This window comes from Telopea speciosissima, chromosome 7, assembly GCF_018873765.1.
Source record: "Telopea speciosissima isolate NSW1024214 ecotype Mountain lineage chromosome 7, Tspe_v1, whole genome shotgun sequence".
NCBI classification, from domain to species: Eukaryota; Viridiplantae; Streptophyta; class Magnoliopsida; order Proteales; family Proteaceae; genus Telopea; species Telopea speciosissima.
The window spans coordinates 26,165,531-26,182,997 of record NC_057922.1 but is presented as its reverse complement, the minus strand read 5'-3'; the positions used below and the strand labels follow the sequence as shown (position 1 = coordinate 26,182,997).

Sequence of the window (17,467 nt, the reverse complement as noted above, 5' to 3'; positions counted from 1 at the left end):
ATGTTGGATGAGTCATGGACTGATTAAGAGAGAGAGAGAAAGAATTAGTTTAACTTGGTTGAGAAGCTAAAAAGAAGGATTTCTTGGAGCTCTAAGGAGAAGAAGTGTAAATGACCTACAAGAGATTTAATATCACGGATTGGGTTGTTTTAAGACCATTTTGTGCTATATCTAACACTCTTGTACAGTTGAAATTTTGAAGTTACTGCTAGTGCTTATTAATTGGATTCTTGATGCTTTAGAAGAAATTATTGATGAATTTTAGAGATGATTTAATAGCATATTATTGATGGTAAGACGATATTTTTTTTTTGGTAATAAGAGGTAACAAGATATTATTAAACAAAGTACTTCAAAAGATTTTGTTTAAGCTATAGTCTTTGTTAACTTAAAACAATACAATACGCTGTCACCATGCATGGATTTGACTAACACTTTAGTCTTTATTGTTTCCCTTCTCCCTTTTACTGGAAAAAAAAAAAAAAAAAAGTTTGCCCTACTCCCCACCGTGGATTTGTACTAACACTGTAGTCCTTACTCCTTATTGTTTTCCCTCTCCTCTTTGGAAATTAAACTAAAGTACAAAAGATTTACCATCTTAACAAGTGAGGTTATCACCAGGAGAAACACTAAATTGGTTACAATAGTCCTGATAATATTGAACACGAGCTTGCACAGCTGCTGTGTCTCCACCATTGCATTCCCTACTATTAATGGATTTAATCGTAGCTCCAAACCCTTGTCCAGAAGTTATGATTGAGTGACAACCGTTCATCCAGAACCACAATCCTGTCTTGAACGAAATCGCAACATCGTTGGCCACAGTTTCAGGTGAATTCAGTCCATCAAATCCTATACTGTTTCCTGCAGCTCCATAATTATAGTTCCACGATAGTTGTAGCGGTCCACAACCGTAGTAACCCTTGCCGGACGTGCACGGGTACTGTGTTGATTCTTGGCAGTAATTCTTAGAAGCACCATCTATCTCTTCTATGTAACAAAAGTCTGTAAACACACAAGAAGACATAAATACAAAAATGGATTTATACTTATGTTGATTTATTTTAAGGGGAAAGTTTTAATGCACAGCTGTATAAGCTGTGTATGTGAGAAGGTGGGAGTTTCAAGGCATTAATTAATGGGTGGGGGTTTTATGATTTTTCCAACTCTTTGTGAGAGGGGACACGAACGTGCATGCTTGCACGGCTGTGTATGAAAATTTCCCCCTTATTTTACATTAAAATAAGGATCATAAATCATACCAAGTACATCTATTTATATTTATATATGAGATAAACATAAATTTAAACTGTACCAATGAGAGCCTAAAAGTAACTTGAAAAAGATGAACAATTTACGTCCAGTCTCATGAGTTACATGGGCGAAAAAGGCAGCAATTTCACGTTTAGAGTCATCAGTTGTTCCGGTGGTGCCGAAGCTAGTGTAGGAATTAGTTGCTTCGAGGAATGCATCACGAGTATAGAAGCTCTTGCCGGCACAGCTTGAGTCAGCTTGATTGATTATCCCATTGAAGAAATCTTGTGTAACTATATCACCCACCACAACACCGTTAACCATTACTATGGATTCTGGCATCATCAGCCCGGCTAAAATTCCGGCCAGAGTGATGGCTAATAGGATTTTCGGGGAACCCATCGAGGAAAACAGAAGAAAAGATGAAATTGAAGGAACTGGGATGAGAAAATAGTGGAAGAGAAAGGGTGGATTTATAGTGTATTAGTGCGTGTGAGACAAGCTGAGATGTCCACATCAGAGTGTTGGCAGTCTAGTAGTTTCCCCAACTCAATTGGTGGATGGAATGCTTTGCATCAATTGGGCTTTGCAACTGTGCACACATGGCTGCTGCTGCTGCGCCGCACGTTGGCACAACAGCGCTGCAGTGCACAGCAGCAGATAAAGGTCCATAGTTAATGCACACGGTTTGGTTGGTTCTCACCATGTAGGGGTGGCACTGATCCTCTTAAATGACATTTAATTACCAGAGTCAATCTCCCACCATTCATGGAGTGTGATGATCACCTTTGGGATGTTGGGACCACATCCCATGGATGGTGGGAGATCAACTCTTATGGTTAAATGTTATTGGAGAGGATCTGAATTCGGCACCCCATGTGGGTAGCTGAATAATTTAACATAGGATTGACTTTTCCTTGACCCACGGTTAGTGGGGTGAGTGGGGATCCACTCCCAATGTGGTAACGTGGATAGCTAAACAATTTAACATAGGATTGACTTATCCTTGACTCACGATTAGTGGGGATCCACTCCCAATGTGGTAACGTTGATGGAAATGGATTTCCTCCAACCGTGGCAGGAGCTGGAGAGTCCATCACTGCAAAATGACAACAAAAACAGGGGTGGGCTGGTCATTTCAAGGCCCCAACTTGTGAAATGACCAATCCCTCTGTTTTTGGGTTGGTTTTCTAGCATTGGACCCTCCCGCTCCCGCCAGGGCTGGATGAGAGCCCAATTCAACGCGGATAGCTGAACAATTTAACATAGGATTGACTTTTCCTTGACCCACGAGTAGTGGGGGATCCACTCCCAGTGTGGTAACTACACCAGCTCATCTCACACCGTTCATGGTGTGGAAACCATACTCCATAGACTGTATGCGATGGGGATAAAGTGGTTACCACGTGAGGAGGGGATCAAGACTCAATTTCTAGAATGAGGGTCTCATATGGTGTGGAAAGGGTATTGGGAACAGTAAGCGGTATTATCTAGAAAAAATTTTGTCCTGCTACCCTACTAGCAGCAGGCAAGGAAATGGAATAATTCACTTCCCCTTTAAATTCATAAATACCCTCTAGGTTTTTGTATTTTCTAAAATACCCTTTAAGATTTCATTTCCTTGGTATTATCTACTTGGTATGAATGAGGGGCATTGAAGTAATTATGACTTTGTTTGATTGTTTCTTTCTTTCTTCATGGATTCTGGATAACTTTTTCTTTTAGCATTAGTTTGATTTCAAAAGGTTTTCTTCAATATTTCATACCTCGTTTAAAAAAGGAAAAATAAAAAAGGTAAAAAAGAAATTGTCTAAATGAGACCTCTATATATGTATTTTTAATTGTAGACACCACATTTTGACACCTTGGAAGTGTGTCTTGGCAATGATGGTCAATGACGTAACTCGTGTGGTGACTAAATGGCAAGAATTACTAAATCACCCCTACCCCACTTTTTGTAACCAAATTGTCCCAAATAGAGCCTAAACCCTTAACATAGTCGTATTTAACCATTTTAAGTTCACATTTAAAGTTTCACCCAAATCCAATACCTTTCATGAAAATGACCGTTTTGCCCCTGGCACAGTTCTCGGTATCTGGACCACCCGATTTAGTCCGAAATACTTTGGATGACCTCATTTGGTCATATTAAGTTTTCACGTAAAGTTTCGGCCAAATCGGGTAACTTTAGTGAAAATGACCGTTTTGCCCCTGGTATGGTTCTTGGTACCCGAGCCACCCGATGTGACCTGAAATCATTTGGATAACTTTATTTGGTCATATTGTGCTTACACGTAAAATTTCATGTAATTTTGGTATCATTTGGACCTTGATCGGTGTGAAACACCATTTATGTGCTTTCCTCGATATCTGTGCCATTTTTAGGAAAAATCAGATCATATCTGCCACACGGATGGAAAGTACGTGTTGAGACCTTCGCGGCGATATGTGGTGCATCAAAATCGGCCTTTCGGTTTTAAAGATATTAGCATTTGAACGTGGACCTTTAAAATGGAATCTTTAAATGGTTTATCAAAAAATAAATAAAATAAAATAAAAAAAGGTGGGTCAAACTGAGTTGACCCGAACCGAATCAACCCAGTCTGACCCGGCCCAGTTGGACTGTCGGCAGGGGACAAAGCCCCACCATTTAGGCTGAGCCACACAAGGCCCATCACCCATGCCCACCTGCCCAACAGGCCTAGGCACACGCAAGCCCAGGCTGCACAGCAAGCCTAGGCACACGCAAGCCCAGGCTGCACAGCAAGCCTAGGCACACGCAAGCCCAGGCTGCGCAGCTAGCCTGGCCACACGCAAGTCAGCCCATCACTCCTTATCCTAGCCATTAATGCACCAGGGGTCTTTGAGACCTTTCCTCGAACACTTTTTTTCCTATAAATAGGAGGTGTTTTAGAGAGGTAGGGGACAGAGGAAAATTAGTGAAAAATTACCTTCACGTATTCCTTGATCCCCTCTTTCCATCCATGGTTTTCTTATCCATATGTTATGCTCCATTACATATATAAAATTCCGTAAATACCCCTTCTTCACCACTCTTGCCAATCAGAGCAACCACACTTGGAGCGGCTTTTGGAGGTTTCCGGCGATACTTACGGTCAAAAAAAGGTTACTCAAGCTGAGCCCAAGCACTTCCACACTTCAAGGGTATTTTTCCATATTTTTTACTTATTTCTAAGTATTTGTTTTGATTTTCTTTACAACAAAGGTTGTTTTTTAGTTATAAAAATGTTAAAAATAATTCAAGAGTGATAAAAATATGAAATTTTCAGGGATGATGGTTGTCACTATGTTTGACATTCATTAATTTTCTCAAGCTCCAAATCATTTTTTTTGTGATATTTTGCCCCTGTAAAGGATTTCGGATTATGTAAAATCTGAACATGTGGGTAAGTATTTGGACAAAAGTGTTATGACCATGTTAAAGATCATGTTTTGATTAGTGGGAATGGGCTCTGGTTTGAGCCAATTCGGATCTTTGATGAGGATTTGTATTTTTCTTTGTTTTCCCTTCTTTTTTAGCATTTCAGAAAATATTAAAAATAATATAAATGCATAAAAATTCACAGAAAAATTATGGAATGCATATTTCATCATGCTTGATTTTATGGAATCATTATCCACTGACATGCATCTTTGATAGTTTTTATACATTTCCCACCTCATTTAGGGGTATAAATGTCATTTTTCTAATTATAATGAAAAATTCTGGAAAAATAGGAAAAAATGTTTTTATGCATGACATGCTGTTTTAGAATGGTTTAGGATGTTTTCATATGCATACGTGACCATCATGCTTGATAGATATGCATACAAAGTCATTTGCGCCCTCTAGGGGCATTTTGGTAATTTACCAAGCGTGGGCCTAGGCTATCATTCTGGAAATATCATTTGGTGTGTTCAGTCATGTTAGGATGTTTAACATCACTTTCGATACCTACAATGATTCTAAGTGTCTTTTGACACTTTTGCCATTTTGCCCTTAGGGGCATTTTGGTCATTTTGTGACCAAACCTTGCTTAGGACTCCGGAAAGGCTCCTGTTACTTTTGCTGCATGTTTTAACATTTAATAAACATGTTTTAAGCATAAGTCAGCATTTTCATGAATTATCATGCATTTTCTACATGTTTGCCATAACAGGGGCATTTTGGTAATTTTAACCACCCCACATTTCCTTGCCATTTCATGTGCTCTTGATGATCCAAATGCATTATGTTAATGTTATTTAATCATGTTTTGCTTATTTACAGCATTTAAATATGATTTATTTACAGCATTTAAATATGATTTCATGCCTTTGTACATATTTTGGCCCTTTAGTGGCATATTCGTAATATTGGCTATTTTGGCCTATAAGCTGTTTTGCTTATCAATATAATTGTCCTTCTCCATGATATAATTAGACTTGGTTTTCTTTTCTACAGTCAACCATGTTTTAGACCATAAAGTTAGGCTTTCTAATTTAGGTAAAATCCATTAATTAGCTTAACTAGGATGCATAATGTACATAACCATCTAGCCTAGTGATAGTAATCAGGATTAAAACATTAATCTTAATTAGCTTAACTAGGTTCATAAATTTCAATTAAGATAATCAAAAATCTTCAAAAAAAAAATTAGTTTAATTAGGTACATAATATGTATAAAACAACAGTACACAACAGAGTTTGGTCTAGGAAGACCGGCCGTCGGCCAGGCGGTTGCTGAGTGCCTAACACCTTCCCAGCCCGTAACTTGACACTTACCCAGGGATCTGGGGCAAATCATCCATTGAGTCATTGGAGTTAATTTAGCGCCCCTTCTGCGAAGGAGGGGCACCATTCATGGATCCTAGACCCTAAATCCAGGCGGCAACTCCCATTTTTCCATTTTCCTTCTTTCCACCGGGTGCACGCCAGCGACCCTCTGTCCGCTGCACCTACATTAATATGTAACATTTTTTTAATTGCCTTTTGTTTTATTCCCAAAAATTTTACAAATCAATCGTAAAAAAGAGTTTTCAAAATAATTTAAAAATATTCTTTTAAAATTGTCTTGTAGTTAACATATGCACGTCTTTACCAAAAAATATATATATATATATCTTGCACGTGAAATAAAAAGTTTTTTTTTTGGTGAAAGAAATAACAAGATTTTAACTTCAATAAAATAAGAAATGTGTTTATTAACACATTAAAAAATCGCATAGCATTTTTATATCAAGGTCTTTATGTGTGTTTTTTGTTTTTTGTGTCTGTGAGATTTAGCATCTCAGTTATATTCCATTTAACATCTCTTTACCAAAAAAAAAAAAAAAACAGTTATATTCCATTTCTTATCCGTTTTCTCTCCCGTCTTCAACAAGTTAAACCGACGTACTTCTCTTTTTAGTCTTTGAAAACCCTCATGTGGGTTCTATGGATTGAGCTCCTCTCTGGGAGCCCAGCACGCCCAGGGGCATCTAGCCATTGAGTTGTGCCGCACACATCCCTAGGTGTGCATCGAGATGTGTGTGGCACAGTCCAACCCTTGGATGCCCCATGGGCATGCCTTGGGCACTGAGCTCCCTGGAGAGGAGCCAGATTCGGGTTCCATTCCTCAGCAATCTCTTTGGGCTTCTCTCGTGATTAACGGTGCAAGGCTGGATTTAGAAGGATCCGGATCCTCTACTGCCTAGCTGTCCCAACTATCCTACTGCGTAGACACAGTAGGGCGTGAAATAGCCTCCTTACCCCACTGTGGCAAGCCACTGGGGCAGGGGTAAGGCAGTCATTGTGCGCCTTACTGTGTCTGTGCAGTGGGGCGCAGTACAGGCAGCTCGGCAGTAGAAGGATCCTACCTGATTTGGAAACCGCTTACTCAAACAAAGTGAGCACTTGACACCATGTTTGAGGAATCAGTATCAGATCAGCTTAGAATTGGTATTGGTATTGGTGGAGATCAATAACGATTCTTGACCGATCCTGTACTAATGGTTCTATATGAATAAGGATAAAAATGCAAAAAATAAAATAATGTTCTCAAAGAAAACAGAGGTAAATCTGTCCTACGGTCCTACCCATACCAATACAGACCGATCCGGACTGGTATCAGTATCGGTCTCAGCCAAGACCGACACTGATACCGATTACTAAAACCTTGCTTGACACTGTTTATTGGATGGTGTGAAACGTAATTCAAACCATTTTTTTTTTTAAAGGGTCAAATTTTAACTCACGCTCTCGCCATGCTTTAAGGATCCAGATCCTCTACTTCCAGATCCTTGGCAGCCATCGCTTTGCCACGCTCCCCTGGTGTGCCACGTCTATATATGCACATCTAACAGTTCATTAGAGAAAATTTCAAATTTTAAAATCCTTACTTAATTATCTCCACAACAAATCCCAACTGGTCTGGTTGATCAAACCAAATCAAACCAAATGAGTTGTCACCAATGGTTGCCAGAACCTCAAAGACACCATTGTCCATCGTCAAGATACAAACATCAAATGTACCACCACCCAGATCATAAACCAAAATGTTCTTCTCTCCTCCCTTTTTGTCCATTCCATAGGCAATTGCAGCAGCTGTAGGCTCGTTAATTATCCGAGCCACATTAAGCCCTGCAATTATACTTGCATCCTTTGTGGCCTGCCTCTGTGCGCCATTGAAGTAAGCTACAATAAGGAACACGCAGAGGTCATGGAGAAGAAGAGTTAAATCACAAATAAAAAAAGACGGATTTCAAATTCTATACCTGGAACAGTAACAACGGCATCCTTAATTTTCTTCCCAAGGTATGCTTCAACCGTCTCCTTCATCTTCACCAGTATCATAGCACTGACTTCTTCAGGGCTAAACACCTTGGTCTCTCCATCTTTGATCTTCACCTGTATATAAGGATTCACATCTTTGTTCACAATCTTGTAAGGCAAGAACTTTTTAACTCTCTGTACCTCCGGATCATCAAGCCTAAAAAACATGAAAAATGCAACAATATTTATTAAGAGATTTGAATCAAAATTCCAAAATCCGTTAAGAACTGAAATTTGCTCATTTGCTCTAAATTTTCAACAAAAAAATATCCATTAAGAGATTTGAAATACTTACTTTGAGTATTTCAAAGAAAGAAAACACAGTTGCAAAGCCCTTTCAGGACTGGGGAAGAGGAAGCAGACGATTTAGCAAAGCCCTTTGCTCCCAAGAGATGCAATTTAAGAAGAGGAAGAAGACGACCGAAATGGTTGCGTTCGTCGCGCACGGTGAGGAGAGGAACCACAGACATAGGGAGAGGAGAGGACCTGCAGCGGTAGGTGAGTGGCGGCCATCGCGCATGGTGAGGAGAGGAACCGCAGCGGCAGGGTGAGGAGAGGAGAGGACAAGACGAGGATCCTCACGGTTCCTCTCTTAGAGTTTTTTGAAACCCATTTGGTTTGGTTTGGTTTTATCAACCGGACCAATTGGGGTTTGTTGTGGAGATAATTAAGTAAGGAGTTTAAAATTTGAAATTTTCTCCAAAGAACCATTAGATGTGCATATATTGACGTGGCACACCATGGGAGCGTGGTAGTGCAATGGCTGCCAAGGATTTGGAAGTAGAGGATCTGGATTCATGCTTTAATTCGTTCGGTATACAAAGTGTTTCATGTTAAACCATACAAATTGTAGCGCCCAGCAGAGAATCGGCTCTCTTGAGCTTTGGTAGAGGCATGTAAAACAAGAAAAAAATTAAGGAAGATTTGGCATTTCATGTTCTCATACCCTAGTTTATAATTGATCTGAAAGCATCTCTTAACGTGGTGGTGGTCTTACGTCTAAGAAAGAGGTCGCTTGTTTGACTCTCCCTCTTGTCGGATGCTTGCCATCCTATTATGCTGGCCGCCCTTTCTTAAGTTGGGCTGTCCTCATAGGCTGTCATCCTAATGGCCTATGGACCCTTGACATGATTGACAAAAACAAATGGTTAATCATTGATCAACCATTAAATTGTCTTGCTCACCCATATGGTTCCTTAATTTACGAGAATTTTGAAGACACATTTTCATTCAACAATTATCCCAAATAACCCTACACGTAATCCCAATTCATAAAAATTTATGGCCATGTAAGGGTGTCAATTTGAGATTATGAAATAAAGCAGCTTGAAATACTTAAAGTGGAGTCTAGTGTAAAACTATGGACTGAATCATCGTAACTCCCAGAAAGATGAATCGTGTACTCTCCCTCGCGCCTCACTTGCCTTTTCTACGCTTTCCGTCTCTATTGGACCGCTAGGTTCTCCTTCCTCCTTTTCGTTTCAGCTTCTATTGCCTTTCTATGTCTTCTTCGCTTTTCTTGGGACTTGAGCTGGGATACGCAGCTCCATTAACTCCCTTGTGGGCGATGGTGGGACGTGCTTATTTGGTTTTTCTTTCTCTTTTCCTTCATGCTTCCTCTCCCCTCTCATTTATGGTCTCTTTTCATCTCTCGTGCTTCATTTGTCCTCCTGGCTTATGCTCTTTTTTCTCTTGCTTACTCCCTTCTTCACCTTCTTCTCCTGCGTCCTAAAGTGTTCCCTTTCTGGGTTGAGTTCTTCTGTAGTTTGTCTGGTGGTTATGATGTCGCAAGCTTTCTCTTCAAGGCGACGTGGTCTAGGGTTTGCTGAGGCAGGGAGGCTGTAAGTACCGTGGTCTTCACCATGACGGGGGATTCCATAGCCTTATTGACGACATATGGATGGTTATGGGTGATATTGTCAATGTACAAAAAATGAAGTTAGGGGATTGGGATCATGCATCAAAATATATTAAAATAATGTTAAGTCACCACTTAGGGTTAGGGCCTAGGACCCCTTAAGTGTAGCCCTATCCGTTGTGAACGGAATCGGGCTGCATGACTCCATGTGGTCCGACCAGAGGTCCTAGGTAAGGGGTCAAGTTACGAGTGTGGTAAGGTGTTAGGCACCCACCTCACCTGGCCTAAACCGGTCTCTTTGTAATAGATGCTAGTAAATAACAGATATTCTCTCTCTTTATTGTGGGGGGAAGCACTATGTATGCTATATTATGGCATTATTAACTACATTGTATCTACAAAATATACAGTAAAGCGATAAGACAATGAAGGACTGCATTGAAATGATAAAAATGCAGTAATTATACCTGTGCGAATGTGTTCCCTCGGCTCAGGGGAGACGGACAAATGGACCGACGCCGATTCCTTTTGGGCAGAATAACGGCTCTTTTAAGTAACTTGGTAGTGAACAAATGGGCAGAATAATGGCTACAAATAAAGGGGTTTTGCTAGTTATCCGTACATTGACGGGATAACAAGCTCTGAGGGCGAGATGGCTCTAGATTCGGATGGGTAATCGAAGGATCTACCACGTCAAAGAGGCTTTATTCTCTCACATACTCATGGAAGCAAGAAGAGGAAATGGGGGTGAAAAAGGAGAAACTGGGGTTGAAACTACCTATAAGGGTCACTGTAGCCCAAAAAACCATACCAAAAGGGAGGGGGACCCTCCTATTTATAGGGGAGGGGGGACCCTCACCCCTGGCCAAATAACACTTCCACGGCACTGTGGAGATGTCCACAGCGCCGTGGGGGAATTTTTCATGGCATCATGAGTGACGTCAGCAGGCTGATGTCACACCCTTTCGTGGCGTCGTGGAAAAAGTACACTGGTGGCATGGAAATGTCCACGGCGCCGTGGGAGCGCAGTGCCACTTTTTCCTTGATTTTGGGCCTGAAATGGGTTATTTTGGGTTCATAATGGTTCTTGGGCTTATGGGCCAGGTGTTTTTGGGGTTCAGAAAGAGGGAGGTGCGTCGCCCATTGTCCGTGTCCCGTTGTCATCATCGCCAAAGGGGGTGACGAAATTCAGTGTCTACAGAGGCCTATTCGTGATTGGGTTCTACTCGGTCATCTTCTTCCTTTCCACGACGATGACCGCCATCTGCGGTTTGGAGAATGCCAGTGTCTGGCTCTTCTGTTAATGCGGATGCTCCATTTGTTAGCCCTTTGTTTGTGTCGAAAATACTTTATGGGTTTACTTTGGGTTACCCTCGGCCCTCTCAAGATCAGCTGCGCTCCAAGTTGGTCGACCTCTAGGAACTGCTTGGTGCTGTTTATAGCTGCTGCTATGAACGGGGCAGGTTTATGGTTGAGTTTGCTTCCCACAAAGAAAGGGATCATGTGTGGGGGCTGGGGCCTTAGTGGTGTGGTCGGTCACTCATCAACTTGGTCGAGCATGCACTTGACGATGAACAGTTTGCTTATGAAAGGAAGTTCTTTCCCATTTGGGTGCAGGTGGGGGATGCTCCTCTGGATGTCTACCCCTTTGAGGCTGTTAAGTAGGCTGTTTCCTGTATTGGGAAACTTCTTGACCTTCATATTTACCACCTGCTTCGGGTTCGACTGTGGTTAGGGCTAAGTTTCTGTTCCGTATTAAACAACAGATTTGTCTCTCTTCTATTATTCGAAGGGTATCTGGAGAATCTTTACCGGTGTCTTTCAAGTATGAAGCTTTCAAAATTTGCTTCCGATGTGGACGTTTCTTCCATGTGGCGGATTTTTGCTCTTTCCAACAGCCTCCTGGACATTGCGCTCCGTGGGGGTAGCTTTGATAGAGCGCTTACCCTTCCTCTTTTTGTCAACAAAGCTACGGCCCATTCTACTTCTGTTATGGATGTTGCGATGATGGAACCTGATATTACGTCTTCTGACGAGCTTGGATTCCCACTAAGTCTGGGTGTTTCGATGTCAATGGAGGTTGATGATCCTCCACCCCTTCTAAGTCTTTGGAATGGGTGTCGTCTGGTACTTTGCATCCATCTTCTCATTCTGAGGTGTTGACGCCCTCTGCTATCTTGTGTTCTTTACCTTTGTCTGTGGATGTTGTTCCTGCTGAGGTTCGGATCACTACTTCTACTGATGCTTGTCTGGGGCTTAAGTCTGCTAGTCCTTTGAGTGAGGAGTCTTTCATCTCCTCATTGTTTGTTGACCTGCAACCTCTTCCTCTCTCTGGTGATTTCTTTACTAACACGATCTCGGTGGAGGCCCTCATTGGTGATCTTGAGGTGGTGACTTTGGTGCCTGATCTTGTTGGGGTGACTTTTGTGAATTCGGTACCCGTTTCTATGGGTGGTGCTGAGTCGGTTTTCGTGGGCTCCACCTCGCTTTCTCCTCCCAGTAAAAAATGAAAGCTTGTGATGAAGGATATCCATGTTCATCTCTCTTCTACTTTTACTTCAATTAAGGACATTTTTCTCTCTTCTCTTGATGCTACCTCGGAACCGAATACTCTTTTGGATATGGTTAAAGATTGGTTGGATGAACTTTCCCCTTCTACTTCTCTTGGTGTTTCTTCTGCTTCTGATACCCTTTCCCTGGCTGGCATGTCCCGAAGCACGGATTCTAGGGGGACACAGGAGTTGCGTATCCCTAGCTCAGTTCAGGTTCCTTTTTATCACTCTGACTTCTTTGATTTCTGCATTGTGCTTCTTACTTTGACGTTTTGTGACTGTGTTAGTGTTTGCCTTCTTAATAATCATTTTCTTTCTCGCCAGTTTATTCCTCGTCGTCATTTTGGATGTTGATTATTACGTATAGGTTGCTTGTCTCTTTTGCATGCTCTTTTTCTCCTTGTTCCTTTTTCTATTAATGCTTCTTTTTTCCTGGAATGTTAGGGGGCTTAATAACCCCTTCACACTTCGCTGTCTTAGGACCCATATTACTACCTATAAGCCTGATCTTTGTTTTCTTTGTGAAACCAAGTGCCGTGACCATTCGACTCTTACTATTGCTGGGGTACCCTCGTATTACTGTTTGGTGTCTTTTCTTAATTCTCCTTTTGAGGCTCGAGGGAAGGGCGGCTTGTGCCTTTTTTGCTAAAAATGATGTTCAGATCTTGGATACTGTTTCTAACTCTTACCTCATTGGTGTTCGGGTTTTGGATAAGTGTTGGGGTTCGATTTGGTGTCTTTTCATTTATGCACCACCACATCGTCAATCGAGGACTGCATTTTGGACTTCTCTGTACCATGTTATTGGTAGCTTGACGGATCCCTTGTGCATAATTGGGGATTTTAATAAGGTTTTGAACCAGGGGGATAAGTTGGGTGGGAAGGCTTTCTTTCCAACACTGTCGGTGATGTCTCTGATGAATTTAATTGATGACTTTTACTTGGAGGAGGTTAAGATTTGTGGGTCTGGGTTTACTTGGTCGAATCGCCAGAAACCTCCTCTTCTTATTCTGGAATGTGGATAGAGCCTTTTGCTCTCTATTATGGTTTAATAGATTCCCTTTTACCTATCTTTCTAAAGGGGCTGCGTTGTGCTCTGACCATAATCCAATTATTTTAAATACCTCTTCCTTCCGCCCCTCCTTTAAGAAGTTATTTCATTTCAGTTTACCTGGGTTTCTCTCCCTACTTTCAGTGATGTTGTTTCAAATTTTTGGGGATCATCGTTGGGGGATGACTTCCCATGTAGGTTGGCCTCTTTCTCGAATCTCTTGAAGCGATGAAACCGAAATGTTTTGGGCCATGTGGATGTTCTTAAACTGCAACTTATTGATAAAATTGGTTGCTTGGAGGGTGTTGCCCATACTTCTAAGGATCAGCTGCACCGGTCTATTAATGAACTCCAATGGATCCTTGAGGCTGAAGAGACTTTCTGGTTACAGAAGTCAACATAGAACTATATTGCTTCTGGGGATAGGAATACCAGCTTCTTCCATTCGGTTTCCAAGCATAACATTAGGCGACGCAGAATTGATTCTTTGATTTTGGATAATGATGTGAGGATTTCAAATCCTAGAGATATTGCCTTTGCTTTTGTGAATCACTTCTTCAGTATTTTTGCCTCTGCCTCACCTTTGGATGCTTCTTTTGTTGAATGTCTCTTTCCTTCCTGTATCCCGGTTCCTACTGCTGACTCTCTTTGTTCTATCCTTTCTTTGGATGAGTTGAGAGATGTTGTTTTTTCTTTGGGACCATTCAAAGCTCTTGGGGTGGATGCGTTCCAGGCCTGCTTCTTTCAGAAGTTTTGGGACACCATTAAGGACCCCCTCTTTGCTTTTGTGAGCCACCACCTCTCAACTACGACCATTCCTACTACCATTAATCATATCTTACTTTGTTTGATTCCCAAAACTGACAATGCTTCCTCCCTCTCTGATTTTCGACCTATCAGTTTGTGTACAGCCCTTTATAAGATCATTACTAAACTCCTCGCCACTAGATTAAAACCCCTCCTCCCTTCTTTTATCTCTCCTTTTCAGGGTACTTTTATTCGAGGACGCCAAATCTTGGATAATATTCTGATTTCTCAAGAGATCTCTCATTTTCTCTGGCATAAGAAAGGGAAAGATGGTTGGGTAACTATTAAAATTGATATGTCTAAGGCGTATGATCGCATGGAGTGGTCGTTTCTGTTATCTATTTCTAAATTCCTGGGCTTGGGACAACAATGGTGTGACCTTCTCTTTAGCATTTTTTCATCTACTACCTTTTCTGTAAAATTGGATGGTTCTCCTTTTCGGTTTTTTAGGTGTTCAAGGGGGATTCGTCAAGGTTGTCCTTTAAGTCCCTACTTGTTCATTTTGGGAATGGAGGTGTTGTCCTGCTTGATCAATACTTATAGGGAACTCAACCTATTTCAGGGAATTAGGGTTGCTAGGGGTGCTCCTAAAATAACTCACCTCTTATTCGGTGATGATATGTTTATTTTTTGTAGAGCTAATTCTGAGGATTTTGGCACTATTAAGGCTATTTTGGATCTATTCTCGGACCTTTCAGGCCAAGAAATAAACTTTTCTAAGAGCGGATTGTTTTTTAGCAGAAATGTGCCTTCACATCGAAGGGCAATGTTGGGACGAATGTTGGGCATCCCTGAAATGCAGTCTTGTTATTCTTATTTAGGAACTGCTATTTTTCCTTTGCGTTCTAAAATTAAGCAGCTTGATTCTCTTGTTAATCGTATTTCTAATTGATTATCTATTTGGAAAGCTAACAATCTTTCTTATGCAGGGCGTGGTGTTTTAATTAAGTCTGTGCTCAATTCTCTACCTGCATATTTAATGAGTTACCTTTACTTCCCTAAATCTATCTGTAAGAAGATAGATTCTATATGCTATAACTTCTGGGCGGGTGGTTCCAATTCGCATAGGAAGAATGCTCTTGTTTGTTGGAAAGCTATGAGTTCCCCTACTTATCTTGGTGGGTTGGGTTTTCGTCCTGCTCGCACCCAGAATATGGCTCTTCTCCTTAAACTCGGATGGAGATTGTTGACTGATAACCATTCGATTTGGGCTAGGGTCTTGAAGGCAGAGTATTGCCCTTTTTCAACTTTATTTGACCCTAAGACCCGTCTGAAAAGAGGTTCTTGGGGTGGAATATAACAGCATAACTAAGATTATCCCTTGTCTCCAGTCTTTTAGCTTTCGCAGGATTGGGAACGGGGTTGATACCTTTTTCTGGTCTGACCCTTGGGTTCCCTCGGTCCCAGGCTTTACTATAACACCTGGTGCCTCACATAGGACTTTTCCTGAGAAGGTTTCCTTGTTCCTATTGAACCAGGCTTGGCACTTGGACCGGCTTAGGGCCATTTCCCCCTCTCTCTTGCCTAAGATTCTTCAGGTTAAATGTTCTGATTCCCCTGACTTTTGGTGGTACACGTTGGCCAGGGACGGCCGTTTTAGTACCAAGCGTGCTGCTGCTTTTATTTCATCCTTGGATCTATTTGATTTTTCTTCTATCGCTTGGTGGAAGTTTTTTTGGAAGCTTAAGATTTTGCCAAAGTTTAAACTCTTCTTCTGTCATGTATTACATGCAGGGCTTCCGGTTAAGGATTTTATTTTGAAATGGATTCTGATCGATTCCACTTGTGCTCTTTGTGGCACTTGTAATGAGACCCTCTGGCATGTTCTTCTATCTTGTGAATGGGTTAAGCATATCTGGGTAGCTGGTCCTTTGGGTTTGAGGATTGAATTCATTTCATTTTCTTCTCTCAGACATTTCTGCATCTCTACTTTGCTGGACCGACAGCGTGACAAGTCCTCCTTAGTCTGGTTTTTTTCTGTTTTTATTATTTCATGTTATGTTATTTGGCAAGTCCGTAACAATGTTCTATTTAAGGCTGTGCGCCCCAACCCTGGCCAGACTATTTGTAGAATAAACCAGTGGTTGAGGGACCTAAACATTTTTCCACCTTCTACTAAACTTAATGATCTCGCTGTCTCTCCTCTGAATTCTTTGGATTTTAATGATATATCCTTGTCTAACTGTAATTTACCTGTATTAGATTTTCCTGTTTTGCTCTATGCAGGGTTTGGCTTCAAAGGTTTAGGTAAGCCTGGTTGGGTCATTGGTTTTTTGACTGATGGGAAACTTCTCTTTCTCTCTGCTAGCCAAAGCAAAAATTCACATTTTTTGGAACCTAAGCTCACTGGGATTCTCAATGGTCTCGATTATGCTACCTTGAGAGGGTTGAAGCTGAAAGAAGTTTGTTGCTCTAATGCAGTGCTACCTGGTCTTCTTCCAACTCCATCCCTTTCCCCTTGCCCTCTTGAGGTCCTTGACTATTTTCTGAAGATTTCCTCTAAATCCTCTGATATCTCTTTTAAGGCTTTCTCTAACTTATCCATTGTAAATTGGTTTAGATGTTTCTATGAATCTACTCCCAATATCCCTTGCTGTGAAGACGTTTGTAAATTTTCTCCCTAATTAGTAAAGTTTCTTTTCTCATAAAAAAAAAAAAAGAAGGATAAGTGATTCTTTTATAGGATCCAAATGGGATATTCGAATCCACTAAAGGTGCAATAGGTATTTATAAATGCAACACTCATTTCCATTTTTTTTTTGGCTAGTCTAATCAAAGAACAATACAAAAATGCCAAAAAAAACAAAAAAAATCCTATCAATAAATGAAGAACTCCATTATACAAATGATAGAATAGGGCTAAGGCTATAATCTCGATAAAGATTCGGATGAGCTTTGATGAATAAAACAAGATTTGATAGAGATTCTAATAGGTGCGGCAACTCTAAAGTGTGCTAGCATGTCAGAACAACAAAGACAAGTATTCTAGGAACCGAATCACAATGGATCGAAGCCCTCCCCATTTCCATGGGGGAGTCCTCCTTATGAATTTGGAGAGGGAGTTTGTTGGGTGTTGGATCATGTTGGTTCTTAATGCCATATGTTTGTTAGTAGGCCATGTTGGATTCAGCCCATTTGAAGTCAACAAATGA

General features: G+C 41.1%; 1 protein-coding gene across 2 annotated transcripts in view; it reads right to left on the bottom strand.

Moving 5' to 3' along the window:
- Nucleotides 1-540: 540 nt before the first annotated feature.
- LOC122667860 (endochitinase EP3-like) overlaps nt 541-17,467 on the bottom strand; it is a 36,694-nt gene continuing 19,767 nt past the window's right edge. The window contains exons 4-5 of one of the 2 annotated variants that reach the window (XM_043864306.1): nt 1,359-1,646; nt 541-1,005 (exon numbers count right to left, since the gene is read on the bottom strand). In XM_043864306.1, coding sequence (XP_043720241.1) covers nt 599-1,005; nt 1,359-1,646 — 695 coding nt within the window. In that variant the 3' untranslated portion in view covers nt 541-598. Of the gene's footprint in view, nt 1,006-1,358; nt 1,657-17,467 lie in introns of those variants that run through there. The other variant, XM_043864307.1, reaches the window with a different exon arrangement.